General features: G+C 39.8%; 1 protein-coding gene and 1 long non-coding RNA gene across 2 annotated transcripts; one reads left to right on the forward strand and one right to left on the reverse strand.

Annotated features, from left to right (window-relative positions):
- Positions 1-1,803: 1,803 nt before the first annotated feature.
- On the reverse strand, positions 1,804-20,309 carry slc27a4 (solute carrier family 27 member 4). The gene is made up of 14 exons (XM_032539036.1): positions 19,892-20,309; positions 18,426-18,587; positions 14,310-14,520; positions 13,864-14,047; positions 11,700-11,858; positions 9,871-9,940; positions 9,605-9,696; positions 9,180-9,289; positions 8,276-8,485; positions 7,789-7,915; positions 7,059-7,196; positions 5,108-5,272; positions 4,195-4,341; positions 1,804-3,277 (listed from the first exon to the last, which is right to left on the reverse strand). Exons 2-14 carry the CDS (start codon positions 18,584-18,586, stop codon positions 3,120-3,122), a joined length of 1,932 nt encoding a protein of 643 aa, XP_032394927.1. The 5' UTR covers position 18,587; positions 19,892-20,309; the 3' UTR covers positions 1,804-3,119.
- On the forward strand, positions 12,153-20,910 carry LOC116703965 (uncharacterized). Its single transcript, XR_004335551.1, has 3 exons — positions 12,153-12,515; positions 15,703-15,705; positions 20,900-20,910. It is a non-coding gene; the product is annotated as an uncharacterized LOC116703965 (long non-coding RNA).
- Positions 20,911-21,218: the final 308 nt, after the last annotated feature.

Here is a 21,218-nt window from a genome sequence, read left to right on the forward strand (position 1 = left end):
CAGATTGCTCTGCTGTGGGACTGTTTGGTCAGGGTTGGCAACCCTCAGCCACAAGCATCATAACAGCCAAACTGTGTTCCCATGGATACGTTAGTCACACTGTACTTTATAATACCCTCATCATCGGTAACTCATTTGTTTTGTTTTTTAGACATTCATAACATTTCACACTCATCATTAAAGAATAAATACATTCCCCCAAACAGGGAAATGACAGGTGAGAGAGACGTTGACAATCGGCAGACTGCAGCCATCAAGGTGAACTTTTTCAGTCAGTGCAAAGTACGAACTAAGAAAAGACGTTTAAACATATAAAGAACCAGTCTGCAGAAAACAAAGTAGCCTAAGCATTGCCGCAATAAAACTAAAAAAAGGCTAATAAGCCTCTACACTGCAGCCAGGTACACACACGGATGGCAATGGCAAGCCCGGCTGTACTGGAGATGATTTGGGATGGGGTCAGTTGCAAAAGCAAGACAAAATGTCTCATGGTAATGGCAGACTACACACAAACATCGGCAAAAGATATTCGAGAACAGTTTTGAGTGTGTAGTTGGGGCTTTATGTCAACAGACTTCTTAAAGAATCTAAAAAAAATCCCTCCATCAAAACACTAAAACTCATATTAGGAAATATCGGAAATGTTCTAAACTGCTGTTTATACTACTGACTGAGGCCAGCAACATGAAGCAGACATGGTGGAGAACGGAGACTTGACAAAGACAGTAAGGATCAAACAAAGGTGCCAGCCCGAAAGGATGAAATGCCACGGAGAAGAAAGCAGAGAGGGGTTAAGAGATGGATGAATGGAAAGGATTGTAGTGGTAGGCCGACAGATGATAAAGGCGTAAAGTAAAGGTGCTGAACAAATGGAAACTTGGGTGAACTAATATATATATATATATATATATATATATATATATATATATATATATATATATATATATATATATATATATAGTAAATGAAGAAACAAACATATAGGAAATCTAGAAGACAAATTAAGGTTACAGTCTGGACTAAGTAAGGTCCGGAACAGACTCAAAAGAAAAGGAAGTAACGATAGTTAGATAGATAGATAGGTAACTAGCTAGTACTCTTGTCCATCGAGAAATCAACAAAACCTCTTCCAGCACCCGGCAGGATGAAGGCGCCAGTCTCTGGACTGCCATGGATTCTTAGCAGATCATTTTCAGAATAAAAACGTATGAGCTGCCATGATTTAGGCCAGCTATGCGAGGCTACTATGACAGGGAACTGTCATAGTAGAAGTAGACAGACAAATATGATTACGGTAGATAAAAGCTAAATAGAACAAGTCCAACATAAGGAACCATATGAGATACAATGTGTGGGCCAGGGCCTGTGAATCTGGGAGGGGAACTCGCAGTAAGGCACAGTGCTCCGCTTGTGTGGTTAATGATGCTCATCCATGCTACTACAACCTCTGAAGACAGCTACTGCAAACAAGAGACAAAACATTAATGACAAAGCACATTTTCTCCTCTTCTATCGTTGCATTTTGACGCACCCTATGCACCCCTTTTTGAATCTTTGGATCTTTCGGCTCTCTTGAATTTGACAGGACGTCACCCTTTAGCACCAGCATGTTGTTGAAAATACAAGTCCTGGCTAGTCAGGCGATTTGGTGCTTCGGTATCTTCAGTCAAGTCCTCTTCATGTGTTTTAGAAGAATACAGACACAGACACACAGACAGACACACACACACACACAATGGTTTACCTTTTAGGACAAAACCTGCACAATACAGCCCCACACACATACCCAGCTCAGTCAGCTCAGTATGTGAACAAGTCCTGTTTATGGAAATAGCCCCGAGTATTTAGCCCAGGGTTGAATCAGTCAGATCACTTTGCGTTCCAGCTGCTGATATAAAATGCAAACTGGAACTTCCTTTTTAGAAAGGACTCCAAGAGTAACTGAAGCACAGATTTCGATAAAGCAAAAACAACCGGATACATTTGCACTATGACAAAAAAAAGAATTCTTTTACAACAACTTAAATTACTTAAGCTTGTATATATCATTTAAATATGTAAACAAAGACTACAACTTAAATATATTTGGTGTGATGCAGACATATTTAAATAAAAAGCTTTGTTTTATATCAGCTCTCATGTGGTGTAGCTGATTATTTCACTGCTAACACTGGAGGCCTTTGCACTTTGGTAGATCTTTCAGCTTCAACCACTGGTCCAATTTAACTTCTGTAACCGTGGGTTACATGTCAAAGGCTTTCCAAAATCCCTAAGATCCTTGTTTTTTTTCCCTTAAAAAATAAATTAAAAAAACTCTTGTCATTTCCTCATTTTCATCTCAAGCTCTGCAGAGCGAGGGTGGAAATGAAGACAAGGAGACCAGAGAGGTGAAGGAAATACTTCCATAAAGTTAACCTCATCTAGAGGAACGGATGTAGTTGTCACACAGGTTTGTCACTGCTGGCTAATTGTGCAGGTGAAGTCGACGGTAGAGCCTCCAGTCCTTCACAAAATCTCGCTGAGAGACAGTTTATGTCCTCATAGGCCGCTCACACACTTTTTGTACTAAATAATCCATGTTCCTTCTCAGCATCCTTTAAGTCTGTGGATATCTGTGGTTTAAAGTTTTTGCATTCTGGATGCCTGGCCGCCTGTACTCCACACCCCTTCCAGTTGTGTCCCGCAGCAACATGTGGTTTGATGGACCAGGATGGACAGGCGTGGCTGCTGAGGCCCGTGTGGGCAGGGAAACTGTGGCTATGAAGGGTGGTTTCAGGTTACCAAATAGACCTGGTTACTAGTTTTGGGCCTCTCTCTGCATTTGCTGAGGTAGCGAGAGGAGTAGCCGGGAAAGGATGGACGGAGTGGTGCTGTGTGGCGTGCATAAGTCTGCTTTTAGGAATTTTAAAGAGCAAAGTGGTTTTGAGAATACAATGTGTGTATGTATGTGTAAATATATGTTGCCGTTTGAGTATGGGTGTAAGGAGTGTGTATGGCTATCACATTATATGTATTTTTGTATATGGAGACAAGGCCCTGCATTCTGGTCAAATAATGTCTTCTTTTCTGTATGTGTGTATTTATGTGCACATGTGTAGATGTAGTGGTCAGCCTGCTAATCACAATTTGTGTTTCCCAGACAGTATGGAACGGTAAAGGTCCTCGTCCAGCTGCACATAACACCCTCTCTTGGAATCCATGAAGTACAGTCTGTCTGACACCGTGGTGGGGTCGAAGCTGTCCCGACGCAAGTCCGTCTTCTGAAACTTAAACGTTCCTGAGAAAGAGACAGAAATTATATAGGTATTTCATTTTGCCAATTAAGCTGCCATTACGTTGTACTAATATTACTGTACTTCCCTGTCTCACTGCTTCAAGAAAAATATTCAAAAACACACCACTATTCAATCAAGTGTTTATTCTTAATAAGCAGTATTTTGTACACATAGAATTTAAATGTATTCCCTTACAAAGCAGTGCAGTTCTAACATTACAGAACTGCAACATTAGATCAGTGAACTATTTTGATAATCGATTAATCATTTAAGTCATTTTCTAAGAAAAAAAAAAAGGCCAACATTTTCTGATTTCAGCTTCTTAATTGTGAGGACTTGATGCTTTTCTCTAAAAAAAAAAAAAGATCAATTATATTATTATATGATAGTAATACAATAATGTTTGTTGGACTCATGGCCTGATAATACTGATCCGCATACCACCTGGGCGTCTTTCTTCAGAGATTTTCTGGCTGGTATAAGACCACTGGGTAGACCCAAAACAAGCCAAAGAGATTATACATCTCATCTGGCTTGGGAAATGCCTCGGGAAACGTTGCTGGGGAAAGAGACATCTGGACTACCTTGCTTAGTCCCAGATAAGCGGCAGAAAATGGATGGATGGACGAAGGGACATTATAGTTGGACTCCTTATTGGAACAGTTCTAAATAATTTGATTAAGAGTCCCAAACAGTGGCTGAGATCATTGTCTCATATACAGTATTAGAAAAATAAAGAAAACTAGGGCACTTTAGACGCCAGCTATGAAGGTTTGAGGTCTAATTCAGAAATCTTTTGAAACCAGTTGTAATTTTTTATAATTTTTTCCAATTTTAGCTTCTGAAAATTTCATTTTTCATGATTAATTTTTTTATTTATTTTTTTTAAACACAAACTGCAGTGAAAAGAGCATTTTACCTGTCTTGTTGACCTCCGGAAGAAAGCGGAGGAAAACAGGTCTGGCGTACGGCGGGAGAGCTTTCTCCATGTCTTTCACAAGCTTCTCCAGGTCAGTGGAGTGAGACGGATCAGCGATGGCTGCCATTCCAGCTTTTCCCTCGGCTCCTGTACACGCAGAAAGGGGCATGTCAGAGGATTCATTTTGTGGAGCATTTGGCATTTAAAGTCAAACCGATGCTTGTGTTTGTGCATTGAGACCATGTGTAGAACCCAACTTGTGACTTTACACAGTTTCACTTGTACACTCACCCTTAAATACTGCTAGTACTGAAAGAGACACTTCTAAAGACCTCAGTACATCATTGATTGTATTAGTATAGTTTTTTTAGCTAGGCGGTCTCCTGAGCAACACTAATGCTTTCTCAGGATATATGTTAATTTGTGTGTTACTGCTATTACTGTTGTGGCAGTATGTCTTTCATATGTTGTCTGCTTGTGTATCTTCTGTTTTTTGTCACTGTGCATGCCAAACTAGTTTTGCGGATTCATAAAGTTAACTAATCTAATCCCAGTGACTGGAAAGTCTGTGATTTGCCCCTGCAGAGTCTCAACTACAGCTCAGCTTAATATGTAATGACATTTCAAATGGTATAATTCATTTTATATCCCAAAAGGTCAAGCGTAAGCCAAGATACTGCAGCTGTGATAACTATAGTATTTAACACAGTAGGGTTCTCGTTAAACATCTGTTCGGTATTCATCTCTCTATACACAATGCAGCGACCTATTTTAAAGAAGACATGCACAGAGAGCAGACATGCTGTTTGTGCCCACTCTTGCACAGCGCCAAACCAAAACCGTCTTTGGACACATATTGAGGAAAACCCCAAATAAGAACAAATAATCAAGCATGTACATTGACAGATTTTACCTGGCACTTCCACTCCATAGACAACTACATCTTTCATGTCTAGCAGCCTGCTGAGAGTTCCCTCCACCTCGGTTGTTGAGACGTTCTCTCCTTTCCAGCGGAAAGTGTCTCCTGTGCGGTCCTTGAAGTACATGTGGCCACAATCATCCATGATCAACACATCACCTGGTGAGAGGAGGGGAGCAAAAAAATCTGTACTTTCACACATGAGCCGTTTTATCCAAACCCTGGAGCGTTTAGTTGGACAGTCTGGTTAGTTTGGGGTGTTGGGAACTCTGGTGAGGACCAAAACAACCAGACTCAGGGGTCTCGGTTCGCTTTCAAGTGCACTAGCGTTTGATTCACTTTAAATAAGAACGCAATCTGACCCAAACATAGGAAGTGAACCAAAAAACAATACATTTACTAGCCTGCAATTTAAATGAATTCGACCCTGTATACAATTTACGGACTTGTACTGTATCTGATTAAACATAGGGCTGCACAACTGATCAAATTTTGATCACGATTTGGGCTTCCCATGATCAAATTTGCGAGATCGAGCGATATTTTAAAGACTGTTGAAAACAAGTGAAAGAGCTTTCTCAGAGATGTATTTTTTTTTAAATATATGCTATTTCTTCTTACTTCTTATTTCTATTTATTTCAGATAATTTTCATTTACATCCGTAAATGAAAATCATTTACAGCTGTATGTATGTACAATATACAACTTCAACATAAGAGAAATGTAGCACAATATGGATGTGAAAGCAGTTATAAATAGCCTATGTGACAATAAAATTAGTTTTGGTTAAAATCAACCAATAATTGTGATAATTAATTGTGACCTCAATATTGATCAAAATAATCGTGATTATCATTTTAGCCATAATCGTGCAGCCTTAATTAAACAGATCATAACTTTTAAATCTTACTATGACCACACATCGCTCGTAGTAACAACCCACTATCTTTCTCTTTCATCAGGGCTCGCCCTCTCCTTAACAGCTGGTCATAAAAAACTTTTTTTTTTTGATTATTTTTTGGGGGCTTTTCCACCTTTATTTTTTTATAGGACAGCTAGGTGATGAAAGGGGAGAGGAGAGGGGGAAGATTTAAACTCTGGACCTCCGCGTCGAGGCATGCCCCTCGAAGTACATGTGCGCCTGCACTACCAACGGAGCCAACCAGCCACGCTCCTTTATTTCTAAGACCAGGAAGTGTCAGCAAGTTTTACTCGACCGTTTCCACTACATGAGATTTGTTTACGTTTGGTGCACTCGACAATTTTGCAGTGTGAACGCTAACCAAACCAAATGAAAAATGCAACAACTAATGGCGTTTTTCCACTGCATGGTACCTACTCGACTCGCCTCAACTCTTCTTGCCTTTTTTGGTTTTCCATTACGAAAAAAAGTCCCTGGTACTTTTTGTAGTTATACCTCAATCGAGGTTCCAAGCGAGCTGAGGCGATACCAAAAGGTGACGTCAAAACCTGCAGACTACTTATTGGTCAATGAGAATTGTCACTAATCCCTGCATCATTATTGCTAGAGACAGATATTTTACCGGTAAATAGTTCATCCAGCGTTTTTTTGTTGTCGTTGCCTCCAGGTTTATTAGAAACTAATTTGCCTTCCGGCTGTGGCAACACACCGAGAGTCGTATTAGGTCAAGGCAGTTTCCTGCTATGACGACCCGCCACGGCTCGCCTCACGCATGAGGCGGGACTAATCTGCAATGGAAAAAGGAGAGCGGGGCACCGCGGTCGAGGCAAGTAGAGCAGGTACCATTAATGGAAAAATGCCATAAGTCTCCCAAGCTATAGGTGTGAAATCAACCTTAAGTCAGTCAGCATGTAACACAGTGAATAACTCAATGTATGTGTGTGTGTGTGTGTGTGTGTGTGTGTGTGTGTGTGTGTGTGTGTGTGTATGTGTGTGTGTGTGTGTGTGTGTGTGTGTCTAACCAGAGAGATAGGCAGTGTCTCCCTTCTTGAAGACACTATGAGCAATCTTCTTGCTGGTTGCGGACTGGTTGACATAACCATCAAACCTCCGAAGAGGGTCATTCTGAATGATCCTGCCGACTAGCTGCCCAGGCTCACCTAGAGACAGAGAGCGAGAGAGAGATAATGTATGTATAACTGGCAATTATGGCAAATCAAACCCTTTTCACATACAGAGTGGATAGTTCAAGCTCCATCAGGGGTTACAAAAAGGACAACACCAGTCAGTGCATGACTGTATGTCTACAACACCTACATGATAAAAACAATGCTACGTAATCATTTTGAGGGAGTCTGTTGAAGCCTCGTTGTGAGCAGATTAACCTATGAGCTGAGTTTTCATTTGCTCAACTAGTAACTTTCGATGTTGAAATTTCCCCCCAAAAATCTGCAGTATGCCGAGAGTAGTGCAAAGAGATAAAGTTTTTATTATCTTCTTAACATATAGGGCTATTTCATTTTGTTTTATTTTCTTTATTAAAAAGGACAAGCACATCATTGACATCTCTGTACATGTGCCTTAGCTCTTAGCTAGCCAGCTAATTTTATTATTGCCAGTGAGTTGAAAGAAAAATGTGTACAAAAATCACATCTGCCAAAAGTACAGACTACTTGCCCAGGTCTATGTACATTTAAGCTAACCAAGTGTAAAGTTGATGTTTAGTATAGTATGTGTATAGAGTAAACCTACCAGGTTTACAGGGAATACAGACACCATCAGGTCCCCTCATGAGCTCCATGGTCTCCTCATCCACCCTCACTAGTCTGATGGGGTAGATGAAGGGTAGAATCTGACTGTTAAAGCCGCACGCTCCAATCTAGAGCATAGAAGAAAAGAAAAAAAATCAACAAGGCTGATCAGTTCCAAACAGCCAAAAAGCTGCAGCGCTGTGTGTTGTGTTGATAAGAAGCAACCAAAACTGAGAAAACATTTTTAGAATAACAGAGTGCTTAAGATGAAGAGGATTTTAGAGCATCACCGAAAAGAAAAGCCACTGAACATAATGTAAAACTCTTAGTTGAAAGAACTTGAGTGGGTGGTGATAGTCTAGGATTTCTAAAAAGAGTATTTCACTACAGGGACACCAATTAAAAAAGAAAATCTAGGCAGAAAAACAACAACAACCTGAAAGCCTGTTTGGTCAGAGCATCATCACCAATTTGTTGCACATTCCCACCTTGTTATCAAAGTTGCCGAGGCTGCAGTTGCACTCTGTTGCTCCGTAGAACTCTGCGATCTGTGGGATATTGAAGCGCTTCATGAACTCCACCCATATGGACTGGCGCAGGCCGTTGCCCATTGCCATGCGCACACGATGTTGCTTCTCCATGTCCCGAACCGGCTGGTTCATCAGGTATCGGCAGATCTCACCAATGTACTGCACAATCTGGAGGAGAGTGGAGCAGGACGGTAGTGAGAAAAATAGTTCAGTGATGAGATGGAACAGCCATAAGAATAGACTAATTACTGATTTAATACCAAGCTTACAATAACAAAAAAGGGATTCAAAGAGATTAACTGGGGAATAACATTAGAATAATAGAATGCCTTTATTGTCGTTATGCACAAGTACACAGTACCTGTGCAATGAGATTGAAGCAATCCCTTTACAGTGTTGACACAAAAATATAAGAATATAAAATATCAAAAACATCAAAAGTCAAAAATAAAAAAATAAAAATATGTACAATGTAGGTAGTGCAGAGAAAAAAAAGGGGGGGGCAGGTGCAGTCGGGAGAGCAACTGTATGCACATATAAAAATGACTTGAATACACATCGTGTGAAAGGAGATAAGTATAAAACAAATAGATCAATTTTGCACTGTAATGAAATGGTTAGGTACTAAGTAATAGATACATTTTGCACAGTAATTAAATGGTTAAGTACTAAATAATAAATAAATAAATAAATATTGCACAGTAATGAAATGGAATAGTTAAATATTAAATATATAAATATTAAGTCTTTTGATTATTTTTAAAGAAAGTGAAAGGAAAGACATCTTTTGAGCAAGCGGTTGTGGTGATCTACTCTGCATACCAAATTTGTAGCATTGACTTGTAATCTACATTATGCTTACAGTGCAGTTGTATTTGGCACAGTCATCCCAGAAACGTGACGCAGAGAACTTCTTTCTGATGACTACAGTCATGCCATGTATTATACACTGGCCCACGCCCACAATGTTACCTGTAGACAAAGAAATATATGTTGTCCTCAATACGGGAACAATAAAAGGACAGAGAATTTAAAACAACAATTTATACACCATTTCCTCTAGGCACAAATCAAAAACACTGAGACTAAATGTGTTTCATTCAAAAACACAGGTACACATTAGCAACACTTTTTGTTGCCAATTGGCGTTATCCACCATATAAGGCCGGATGCTGTTTTAAAATAAATTCACCAAGATGAATGTTATGAAATAAATAGCTGACTAAAAAAAGGTTGTAACTTTAATTATCAACTTTAAATCACACACAAATCAAGTTATGATTTTACCTGCAGAGTGGTAGAGTGGAAGGCAATCATACAACACATCATCTGAAGTCATCCTGAAGCCATAATATACCAAGGCTGCCATGCGGTAGTACCTGAAAACCAGAATGGCAAGAGAAGAAAGTAACACAAGTCAAAACAAAACCAACAACTTTTAAGTATTTCTCCTCCATTCTCTTAGAAAAGTATTTATACTACACATGAAAGCATGGATCAGAGCAGCTGCAGTCCCTGAGTGTCTGTTAGCGAGCTGCACGGCTCCTTCCTACCTGCTGTGCACAACAATAGCAGCTTTAGGCATCCCAGTGGTTCCCGATGTGTAGATGTAAAACAGGCGATCTGAAACAGACAGCAGGGTGAGAGGGATGTCAACAACTTAAATGCATTATGACTGGTTCTGGCATGCGCTTAAGCACGTAAACATGAATGCTCGGTCATGTTTAAATATGTTACTCATTTTGAAATAAACATTTTGCTGAATGCTCACTTCTGATTAGCAGTGCAGGAGTATAAATGCTGGACTTTGATGAAGCTTAATTACAGGCTCATTTTGACTATGTTACAGCACTGAAGGAGTGTTAAAAATTAGACCATAATGTCCGTTTTTCTCAGGGGATACAGTGCAGTGTGTGAGCAAAGTGGTCTAGTGGTTACACAGAGAAATCCTGTTTTCAGATGTACATATTTGGCTCTAGATCCAGTTGAGAGGTCTCTGGCATCACAATTAACCACTTGTGTTTGGATTACGCTTTCCTGCTCACAACTGATTGGATCTGTAATAACCTGCAACTATTGCTCAACAGACGATGTACACTTTGGAGCTCTGATTTACAGCTAGAGAACTGGATTATGGTGGCTATATACTACTTCAATTCACATACAAACTTCAAACCCTTTCAGAGTTGAACACCCTGAAGAAGGTTGTCTGTGCCGCAACGCGTAGCTATTTTCTATAGCTTTTTAAATTTTGAAGAACAGGGCCTTGATTTCCTTTTTTTCTATACTTCTGCACCTTCAAACATCTGACTGAACTTCCTGAGCACCCTGGACTTTTTTGCCTTTCCTTTTACAGAGTTGTTTGGCATAAGCAAATCAGCTGTGTGGGCGCCAGGTTTACTGAGAACCTGTGACAAAGGTCACAGGTTTTATTGCTGCTACAGACTGTGTGGCTATCAGATATTTCATGTAGTGTTCAAGAACAAAGGTGAGTGAGCAGGTGGGACTTGACTCATTAAATAACAGCTCACTGATTAGCTCTGTAATAAAATGATAAAAGGTTGAAAGTCTAAATAATATTTAATAAAAAAATACAAAGTACTCTGTGCAGATTGGGTGATGTTGGGCTATATAAATAAATGGACATGACTTGATTATTAATATTGTAATATACAATTTGTTCTCCCTTTAGTCAATGTACTGTATTTAGGTTGTCTTACACACAAGTAACCCATATAACTGGTGATGAATCATCCCAATAACTATAACTGTAAAAAGAGTGGAGGATTCTTGTTTGATAACCATTTCTCACATTTGGTCAGTCAGCGCTACACAATGTATTTTGTTTTTACTTCATAAAAATATGATTTCAAGTTTCTGTCCTGCTTCTTTGTATATTTGCAGTCATAAATATATTAAATAGTATTGAAACAATAATATTTCAAATAATGAACACAGACTTTTTTTATATACCGACTGTGTGAAAAAACTAAAAAGAAACTTGACATTTTTGTTTCAGTGCAGAGGTTTCATTTTTCAGTATGATAAAATTATGTGATTTCTTTGACTGCTAGTCACTGCTTGGTGCCAACAGTATTACTTATCACTTCTCAACTTGTCTGTGCTGTCATACTATCAGAAATCGGAAACAAATGACTTTTTAAAATTGGCTGTGTTTATTTGGTTAGAGTTCGTACTGACATTTTTTAATGTTCCGTTCCTGATGACCAGAACATCCGTTGTTGGTTGCTTAATTATTACGACACCATGGAAAATATCACTTAAAATGAGCAGCTGTGAAATGTATTTTTGTTAAATGGTCTTCTTGAATCTATTAACACTGTTGGGAAACTCTGCTCCGATCAGTTCACTGTGTTCTCACCTGTGAAGCAGCGTTGTGGCCGGCTTGGCAGGTGAGACGGGGCAGCATCCAGCAGGGACTCTAGGCTCTCGGATCCCCGCGGAACTCGTTTGGGGTCCCACTCTCCTGAGCAAAACATCTGCACCTCCTTTCCCATTAAACTGTGGACCTCAGACACCGCTATAAGAGTAAAAAAAAATTGATTTTAATCCACTATTCCAAATTACATGTGGGCTTTATGTGGCACAACATTTAAGCATTATTAGAGACAGAGAGAAGGAAAAGACGGTATAATAGCAGACAAGGGAAAAAAGAAGGGAAGGAGAACAGGGGACAGGGTAGGCTAACTTGGGGTTTCAGGTGGGGGAGTGAGAAAGAAAAAAAATACCTTGACATAAAAGGTACAGTTTGACAAAAGGGCAAGAAAGTATAAATAGGTTACTGAGAGCGACAGAAGAAGGGAGAGAACACAATGAAACAGCTCTGATACTTTCCCCTGAAAAAAAGACTGTATCTTAAGTCATCTATCTTATGTCATGCTGGCTAAGTACTAATGCTACTGGCTTGAAAGTGGCCTGCTCTGTAGCAAAGAGGCTGCCTTTTTAATTACTTAAAAGCCATATATCACTTGACTCCAGGATCCAACACAAACACTGTTCAATCCCAGGCTGAACAGCTCAAAACTCATTCATCCTTTATAACTGTTGAGATCAGGGCTTTTCAGACTGGGCAGGGACCCAAAAGTATGGTTGGGCATCGTTTGGATTGTAACAATTCAGATTCCAATTCTGACTCTTCCTTTCGATTCCGGTTCTTATCGATTACAATTCTTTGAGGGTTGGTTTTGAAAGGGATCACATGCTTATTTCACAGAGGAAAGTTTTATTTTGTTATTATTTTTTTTTAAACTGCAAACCGCTTTTTCAACGTGAAATAAAGCCACACCGGAGCGCTGCAAACTGTGCTCAACGACTGCCACACAACAAGCGCCTGGCTGCTTAGGAAACCAAAACTTGAGCATGTTAAAAATGGAACTGATGATCGGATTTGAATCCAAATCCTCAAACGATTCCAAATGATTGTAATAAAGAAAGGATTCCAATGGAGTCAACATTTTTGGAACAATTCCAAGTAGGAATCAGTTCTCGATGCCCAATGTTACCCAAAGAGGCTCATGAATTAATTATGTGAATTATGTAAATAATGTATAATAACATTCCTTTATGTAAATACCGTACGTATCCAATTCCTTATATTTCTTTATTTCTTGTATTTCTACACTATTTATAATATTGTGCAACTACAACACAGAGTTTCCCTTCGGGGATCAATAAAGTATTTCTGATTCTGATTCTGATTCTGATTCTGATGAAGAGATTGATATAGATCCTTAATTTAACCGTGTTACTGAGCTGTTGCAATTTCATATCATACGTGGCTCCAAAATGTAAGCAATGAAAGACATGTTTAATAATACACTGCAGGTTAGTAGATTAGACATTAGAACAGGGATTAAGTTCTGTTTGGAAATTCAAAAAGAGTGATAGTAGTAGTTGATTTAAATCTAATTTGTTTAACAATTTAGAACAGAAGAGAGTTGGAGGAAAACTGATATTTATTTAATTAAGATGCGGTAAAGTAGTATGCATTAAAACAAGAGATTTTATTAAAAATATTCCCAATTCATGTGACGTAACAGCGCTGATTTTACATCATACATTTTTACATAATTTACTATGTAGTTGTTGATTCAGTTTTTTCCGTATACACCTCAGATCTGTTTTAGTTTATCATTTATCAGTTCTCTCTGACCAACTCAGGCCTTAAACACTGCAGTGTGATGAATGGAGACATTTCTCCACTTCCCTCTACATTACTTCTTCCCATCTTTCCGTTCATCAGCCATTCCATTGATTGATATTTAAGAGACACCCTTTCTGAAAGCCATCTATGTTTTATGACCTCTGTTGCTTTCTCCTTGCACCACTCACCTTTCTCATCACAGCGGAAACATAACAGCAACACTCATCGGAAGGCAGCGCTGTACAGATTGTACAGCCCTTCTTTGGCTATGAATTTGACAATGTTACAACTATAACAAACACAATCTGTCCCACATATCCTTCAGATGCTTCTCCAATCGCTAACGCTACACATCCACCTCCTCCATCCTCTCTGCTCTTACCATCATTGAGCTCCGAGCCAAACATCACAGCCTTGGCATTGGAGATGGTGACACAGTGGACCAAGGCCTCTAGTCTCAAATTGAAGTTGATTAGAGCGGCCTCTACTCCGATCTTGGCCATGCCCAGCCAGAGGCCCACGTACTGGGACCTGTTCTCCATGAAAAGGGCCACCACGTCACCATCCTGAGGAAGAAAACAACAAAAGGAGGGGTTTTGTCAAACTGACTGTTATCAACTGATTTACTGCGGTTTATTTTTATTTAACGTAAGTCTCTATAAAGAGTTTGTACCTCCTTCTGGATAGAAATAACGTCTGAGAGAGTTTTAACAATTAAAAGAAATCAGTATTGCAAAAGGGATTGTAGACCAAGATGTGTAAAATTTTGCCACAGAAGTCTTTTTTCATCACAATTCTTTCTAGGATATTTTGTTTTGTAGGCCCTACCTTAAAACCCCGTTCCAACAGCATGTTGGCTACTCTGTTGGAGTACTCATCCAACTGATGGAAGGTCCACCTCTCCCCAGTCCCCTCAAAGATAAGTGCTGTTTTGTCGCCGTAGCGGCGCACGGTTTCAGCAAAGATCTTGGGAATGGTGTTCTTTTCTCTGAGGTGGCGTCTGACATTCATCTTCACCCGCAATAGCACTCCGGCCGCACTGAAGGAGCAAGACAGAATATTAAAAAAGGAGAAAACAGACAGTTAAAAGAACTCCCCCTGGTATAATTCCAAAAGGCACTTTGCCCTTTGCTTTAAAAGCCAATCCAGCTTACCTAAAAATGTGTTAGTTTTGCATGTTTTGGTTCATTAACTGCAAATTGCATATACCTTAAGCCTTTTTCCAAGGAACACACATTTTTAGATTGACTTCATAGTTCTTGAGTTAACTGTTTTTGTTTGGTAGCATTTTAAAAACAGACAATATTTGCAAAGGTTTAATATGCAACAACTTGACTTTTACAAAAATATAAAGCTAACTAAATGTTCATTGTTATAATTTCAGCACAGTCACTTCCTGGCCACAGTTAACGCATAATTGGTGAGAAATCAAACTAAAAACTTAGGATCTTCTAGCACTTGTAATGTTATGCAGTAGTAATTAGAGATTTATTAATTTCGTAGTACATTGATATATATCGCCTAATACTTTGAAGCTCATTTATATTTATAGTTGTATACTGTGCATACGTTATCACAGAGGTGTCTGGGTGGGTCCCTGGGGCAGCGTCTGCCTATGTGAAAGGATATCACTCAATAACATATACGGTATACATGGTGCAATGGTACAGATAGTGGGCACTGTAGAACTACAGAAACATCATAAAAATATACTGTGCCAGGTTCAAGGCTATATTGTGGTGGTGGTGATATGTTTTATGATTACACTGGATATTGGCTTCATGATAGTCCAGATAACTATAATCTATTGTTTCACAGTTGTTTTAGTTATTTCATTACTACACTTGGCTGCAAAAAAAGCTGTTTGAAGCTCATTCTGTTGCATGAACCCTACACTGGTGGTTCCCAACCTGTTCGGTCCGAGTATGGATAGTGGACGGTGAAACTAATACTCGGAGTGATGCTGAATGTTTTAACCATTCATCCATTACTTTTAGTTAATCATTTGAACTATTAGTCATTACTTTTAACTACTTATTTCTACCATTTATTCATTACTTTTAGCAACCCGTTTCATTTGCACGTGTGCAAGTGCACACAACTCAGTAGCTAAGGTAGTATCAGATTTAAAGAAGAAGAAGAAAAATTGGTTTCAGAAAAATGTCTTTAAAACAGACTTAGAAACTGTGTTTTTCTATCTCTAACCAATAAGAGAGTAGAGGTCGTATTTTGTACACAAAAGGGTCATAGAAAAACGCTCATTACTACTTGTTTGGTTACATTGGCTTAATATGTCATGGTGAAGTCATAAAACCTTTTACAGTTTCCTGTTTTACTATTACTGGAGCAACAAAGGGAAAAGAAGTTAATCACAAACCAATTACCATGGTAACTAACCATAAATATTGGCTTTAGGCAAGACAGTTAAAAGATCTGCTACTCCCTGATCCTCTCTATTGTGCTTAGTTGAAAATATTTCCGACTAACTGCCCTGTCCCGTTCTGAAACGTACATAACAGGAACGTGTTGCTAACACTCACTGTAAAACCAGGCCTGCGGAGGAAGAGCCACCGGTCTTTTGGGTAGTTTTTCAAAGCTGCTTTCAAAGATTTCAGCTATTTTTTTTTTTGCAAAGCTAAAGATGTGAGAACACTACTTGGAAATGTTTCTCCTATGAAAAACATCACAGTAACAAGCAAAATAATATGTCCAATAATCAAACTGACGAATTACTGCAATAAACTGCATTATGTCCTTCTAAAGCAAAATGGGACTCGAATGTTTAAGTTTATTTATTCTGACTGCAGTCTGTGTGAATCTTTAGCAGGTGCAAAAACTATAGTGTGTTGTACGGTATTATATTATTGCTAGTGCAAGGTATTGTTTGGCTTACTACAGTGGGGCAAGAAAGTTTGGGCACCCCAGGTAAAAAAAATTGTATTAATGTGCATAAAGAAGCCAAGAAAAGATGAAAAAATCTCCATAAGGCATCAAATGACAGATTAGACATTTGTATTATATGTCACAAACAGTTAGCTTTTATTTCCATCATTTACACTTTCAAAATAACCTCTTACTGCCACCTTTGGCAAGTATCACAGCTTGGACACGCTTCTTGTAGCCAGCCAAGAGTCTTTCAATTCTTATTTGAGTTATCTTCGCCCATTCTTCCTTAAAAAAGTCTTCCAGTTCTTTGAGATTTCTGGGCTGTCTGTCACGCACTACTCTTTTAAGGTCTATCCATAGATTTTTAATTATGTTGAGGTCAGGAGATTGTGAAGGCCATGGCAAAACCTTCAGTTTACGCCTCTTGATGTAATCCACCGTGGATTTTGAGGTGTATTTAGGATCATTATCCATTTTTGAAGCCATCCTCTCTTTAACTTCCGCTATTTCACAGATGGCATCAAGTTAGCATCCAAAATTTACTGACATTTTATTGAATCCATTTTTCCTTCAACTCGTGAAATGTTCCCTGTGCCACTGGCTGCAATACAACCCCAAAGCATGATTGATCCACCCCCATGATTAACAGTTGGACAGAGGTTCTTTTCATTAAATTCTGTGCCATTTTTTCTCCAAACGTACCTTTGCTTATTCCGGCCAAAAAGTTCTACTTTAACTTCATCGGTCCACAGAACTTGTTTCCACAATGCATCAGGCTTGTCTATATGTTCATTTGCAAACTTCAAACGTTGATTTTTGTGGTGAGGACGTAGAAGAGGTTTTCTTCTGATGACTTTTCCACAAAGACCATATTTGTACAAGTATCTCCAGTGTCTGTCTTTCTGGATGGATCGTGCAGTCAAACGCAGGTTTTGACTTGCTTTTCTCACAATCCTGCGAGCTGTTCTGCCTGATATTTTTCTTGGTCTTCCAGATCTTGCTTTAACTTCCACTGTTCCTGATGACTACCATTTCTTAATTACATTCCGAACAGAAGATATTGGCATCTGAAAACGCTTTGCTATCTTCTCATAGCCTTCTCCTGCTTTGTGAGCGTCAACTATTTTCAGTTTCAGTTTTCTAGACAACTGCTTAGAACAACCCATGGTGCTGATTGTTGGGGCTAGGTCAGATGAGTTTGAGCATTTAAAATCTTAAGATTGACATCACCTGGTCTTTCCAGACGATGATTGAGAACAATCCATGACACTGCCAGGTCTTGGCTTTCCAAAGGGGGCGGTCTAAATCTAACTTTTTGTGACATACTTTATGAATGTCTAATCTGTCATTTAATGCGTTTGAGATTTTTCCATCTTTTTTTGGCTTCTTTACGCACATTATACAAATTTTTACCTGGGGTGCTCAAACTTTCGAGCCCCACTGTAATTCTTCTCAGGAACTTTAATTGTTGGGATGCCTGCAAGTGTTAGGATGGTGACACATTTACTATTGATTTTGCTGTGTATCCAGTGCATTAGATTTGATAGTGGGGCTTTTAGCTGCTCTACAATCCATAATGAATGAACACTGTACAACCAATTGTATATATAAAAAGAGCTATGATTTCCCCAATTATTTTTAAACAGGGCAGTGGGTAGGGATGATGATAGGGCTTCAGTTCTAACACTGTTCACCCAGTATGGATGATAACACGCTCAAATTGAAGCTGAAAGTCATAACATTACTCTCATAGTCATTGTTTCACTCCAGGTCCAATGTTCTGGAGTGTAGAACCAAAACAACAGATAATTTGTCACTGTCAAGATTCTTACAAGGAGCATTATATTTGGAATGTGGCTCCATTTGACAGCAGTCAGACAGTAAGAAAAGACCTACAGTATCTGGTTAAAAAAAAAAAAGCTAATGGGGGAAAATAACAATAGTAATAATTTGTCCAAGCTTAAAAGGGCATTACAAACATGCAAATTCCATGACTTTTTTTTAGGTTTAATTAAAACCGGGAGTATGCCTACACATAAACAAAATCCTCATGCTTACTGTAAGTCTCTGCCAATTGTTTTGGCAAAGATCTGCAGAAATTTCCATCCTCCACTTCCCAGGTAGAAGATCAGAATGGCCGGGAGAACCTGGAACCAAGGCAAGCCCACTAGCAGCCTCAACACAAACAGCAGGGCTGTGGAACACCCTAGACGCATCATCCTAAAAGTTCACGCACACACACAAGAATGATTTGGTTTAAACATCCTGTGCCCATTTTAATCAACTGTGGTACACTTACAATAAATGAGGAAGAGGCGGCTATACGTAACCAGTAATGTATGTTTTCATCTTGTATGAAATCTGTAAGTGGTCATAAACATGTAAACAGAAATACACAAACATTTTTGAGTGCACTATATAGTCTCACACGGGCAGCAAAATAAAAGCTAAAAAAATCCTTGACTTTTCTTTTCTCTTGCAGTTGAATAAAACTCAAGGCTACAGAGACCTTGAGTCAGAAAGCGAAATCCTAATGCAAAGCAAATTGTCTATGGTGACAGCTGAGAGCAGCATAGAACAGCATGTGTTGACATTGGTGTTCAGTGCCACCTGATAGTTTGGAAGATGATCCTAAAGCAGTAAACGATAGGTTTACATGGCTGCTTATTATCTATTCATTAACCTATGTAGAAAAACACTGCAGGATGGCAGTATAGCTTTTTCAGGAGCCAAGATGCTGACTGGATATGCTTTGCTTTCTCTCCCTGCATGTGGCTGTAACGATGATGATGGCTATAGCAATCCAATGAGTCTGCTGTCAAAACATAGACCGCCGCTCTGTTACAAAACAAGTACTTTGAATGTCCGAGGGATAACGTTAGACACGATGGGATTTTTCACACGGAAAGGAAATGCATTAAGAGAGCCACTTCACAGTGTGAAAAAAGCGTCATCATCCGCTACACCCGGAAATTCAAATAGCGCGTAGCATCATATTGCGGTAGTGGATGGGGAAATGATTGCGAGGCTCAACCCCACCATTGGTTAGACTACGCCTCGCTAATCATGCCATGTGCGCTATGAGCCAGGGCCTTCAATCGTTACCCGGTTGGACATTATGTATCTGTATAACATGATGTAGGTTATCATAGGTTATCATGGTAACAAGCGCATCTAGGAAGCAGGATGCGCAGCGTGTTGCGCGCATCGGCTTATAGCAAGGAAGCGGATGGACAGTGTGAAAGCAGCCTCTTCTATAAAGAAGAGGCATGCTGAATACGCAGTCCACGTTCACATAAATTACCTTTCATGGACCGAGAGCTGCCTGTGATTAAAGTGTCCTACAGTACAGTCTCGAGTCAGCGGGTCGCTCGTAAGGTTGACAGAGGACAATAGAGTGATAGCCAAAATCTTTCCCTTTCTCCTCCTAGGAAATAACCAGAACCATCCGTGAAGTTGAACATCGCGAGTGCGCACAGTCAGATCGGATGGTGTCGGGGCGATTAGTTTTTTTGCGTACATACCTTGCACCTCGTTCACACCGTCACAGCATATAGGTGCGCAGAAATCCCAGAAGTGAAACCCGTTGTGTGCGATTCCTCTTTGATCGGCTTAGGCTAGCCTGGTCGCCCTCTCCGCCGCTCGCTTGGCTTGACAGAGGCTCACAGAAACGCACACAGAGACACAGACACACGCACCGGGATCCCCTCTTGTTGTAATGCCACAAAGAGCTGCTGCTGCTTCTCCTCCGGTGGTGTCAAATTAGCCTGACTGTGCGCGTCGACGTTGACCCCGTGGTCATCATCCGTTCATTGTCACAATCATTGATATCATTTATGGGTTCATTGCAGCCGATAAGCTCGCTAGCAGGCGTAATTCAAATGACCTTATAATTTTCTTAGCTGCGCCCGCCCACCGCCGTCAGCGTCCCATCAGTGTGTCAGGAATAAGCATTGACGGACATGTGCCTGGGCCAATCGAGGATGGCGGTTCTTTATACATCCCATCCGGCAGGGGCGGGGTTTGAGGCACCGGTGGAGAGGAAATGCGGCGCGGCCCTGCCTGCCTGCCCGCCCGCCGACAAAAAGCGAGGCCGGTACGTATAGCGGCTCCACACAATGACGAGACGCTGATACGGAACCGTGTGGCGTAAAGTGAGCCCTGCCTCTCCCTGTAGAGTCCGCCTCACAACGTCCATTTAACACCACAGCCACAAGATGTGCTTTTATATACGCACCAGTCAACTGAAGGGACCCGTGAAGGAGGAAGGAGAGATACGAACAATACGAACAAACGGCTTAACACACTGATCCCAGTATGTGTGAGATGAAAAATATGAATATGCAATTTAAAGATTAGGATAAGAAAATAGTGATGAGCTTTGACCCGCAAATGAGATTAAAGTGCATACCAATTTTAACCATTCTCTCTGACAATTTTACGCGAGGGCGCGCACACAGTACATGCACGGCCACCCACCAGGGGCTGTCTGCTGCCATGAGTCCGAAAAGACTATTATCAGTGGTTCTCAGGCAGATAAGAGCACACCCAGTTTATTAGGCTGTTAATATGAACACCAAGGCAGGCAGAGCAGCATTTTTCTTTTCTTTTTTAAAATATCCTCCCTTTTTAGTAAAATGTTTAGACAGTACAGTGTAAAAAGGCTGCTTAATATCCTTTTTGGCTTCACTAGAATTTTTTTTAGTGTGTGGTGATTAACATGACCTTAAGGGAGGTGTTTGCAAACTGATGTGTCACATTGTGTTATAAGAGTAGCAAAATAAAGTAAATGTATCCATTTAAATCTTAAAAAAAGGCATGAATATAAAAAAATTGTCAGTGTATTGTGAT

Source organism: Etheostoma spectabile, chromosome 16 (genome assembly GCF_008692095.1).
Source record: "Etheostoma spectabile isolate EspeVRDwgs_2016 chromosome 16, UIUC_Espe_1.0, whole genome shotgun sequence".
Lineage (NCBI taxonomy): Eukaryota > Metazoa > Chordata > Actinopteri > Perciformes > Percidae > Etheostoma > Etheostoma spectabile.

Excerpts from the sequence above, each read along its gene's own strand:
- slc27a4 (XM_032539036.1), bottom strand. The coding sequence starts at position 18,586 with ATGATGCGTCTAGGGTGTTCCACAGCCCTGCTGTTTGTGTTGAGGCTG. Across the intron at positions 11,859-13,863 it reads TGGCTCGGAGCTCAATGATG|CGGTGTCTGAGGTCCACAGT; the intron begins GTAAGAGCAGAG and ends TTACTCTTATAG. Across the intron at positions 9,941-11,699 it reads GCCACAACGCTGCTTCACAG|ATCGCCTGTTTTACATCTAC; the intron begins GTGAGAACACAG and ends TGTCTGTTTCAG.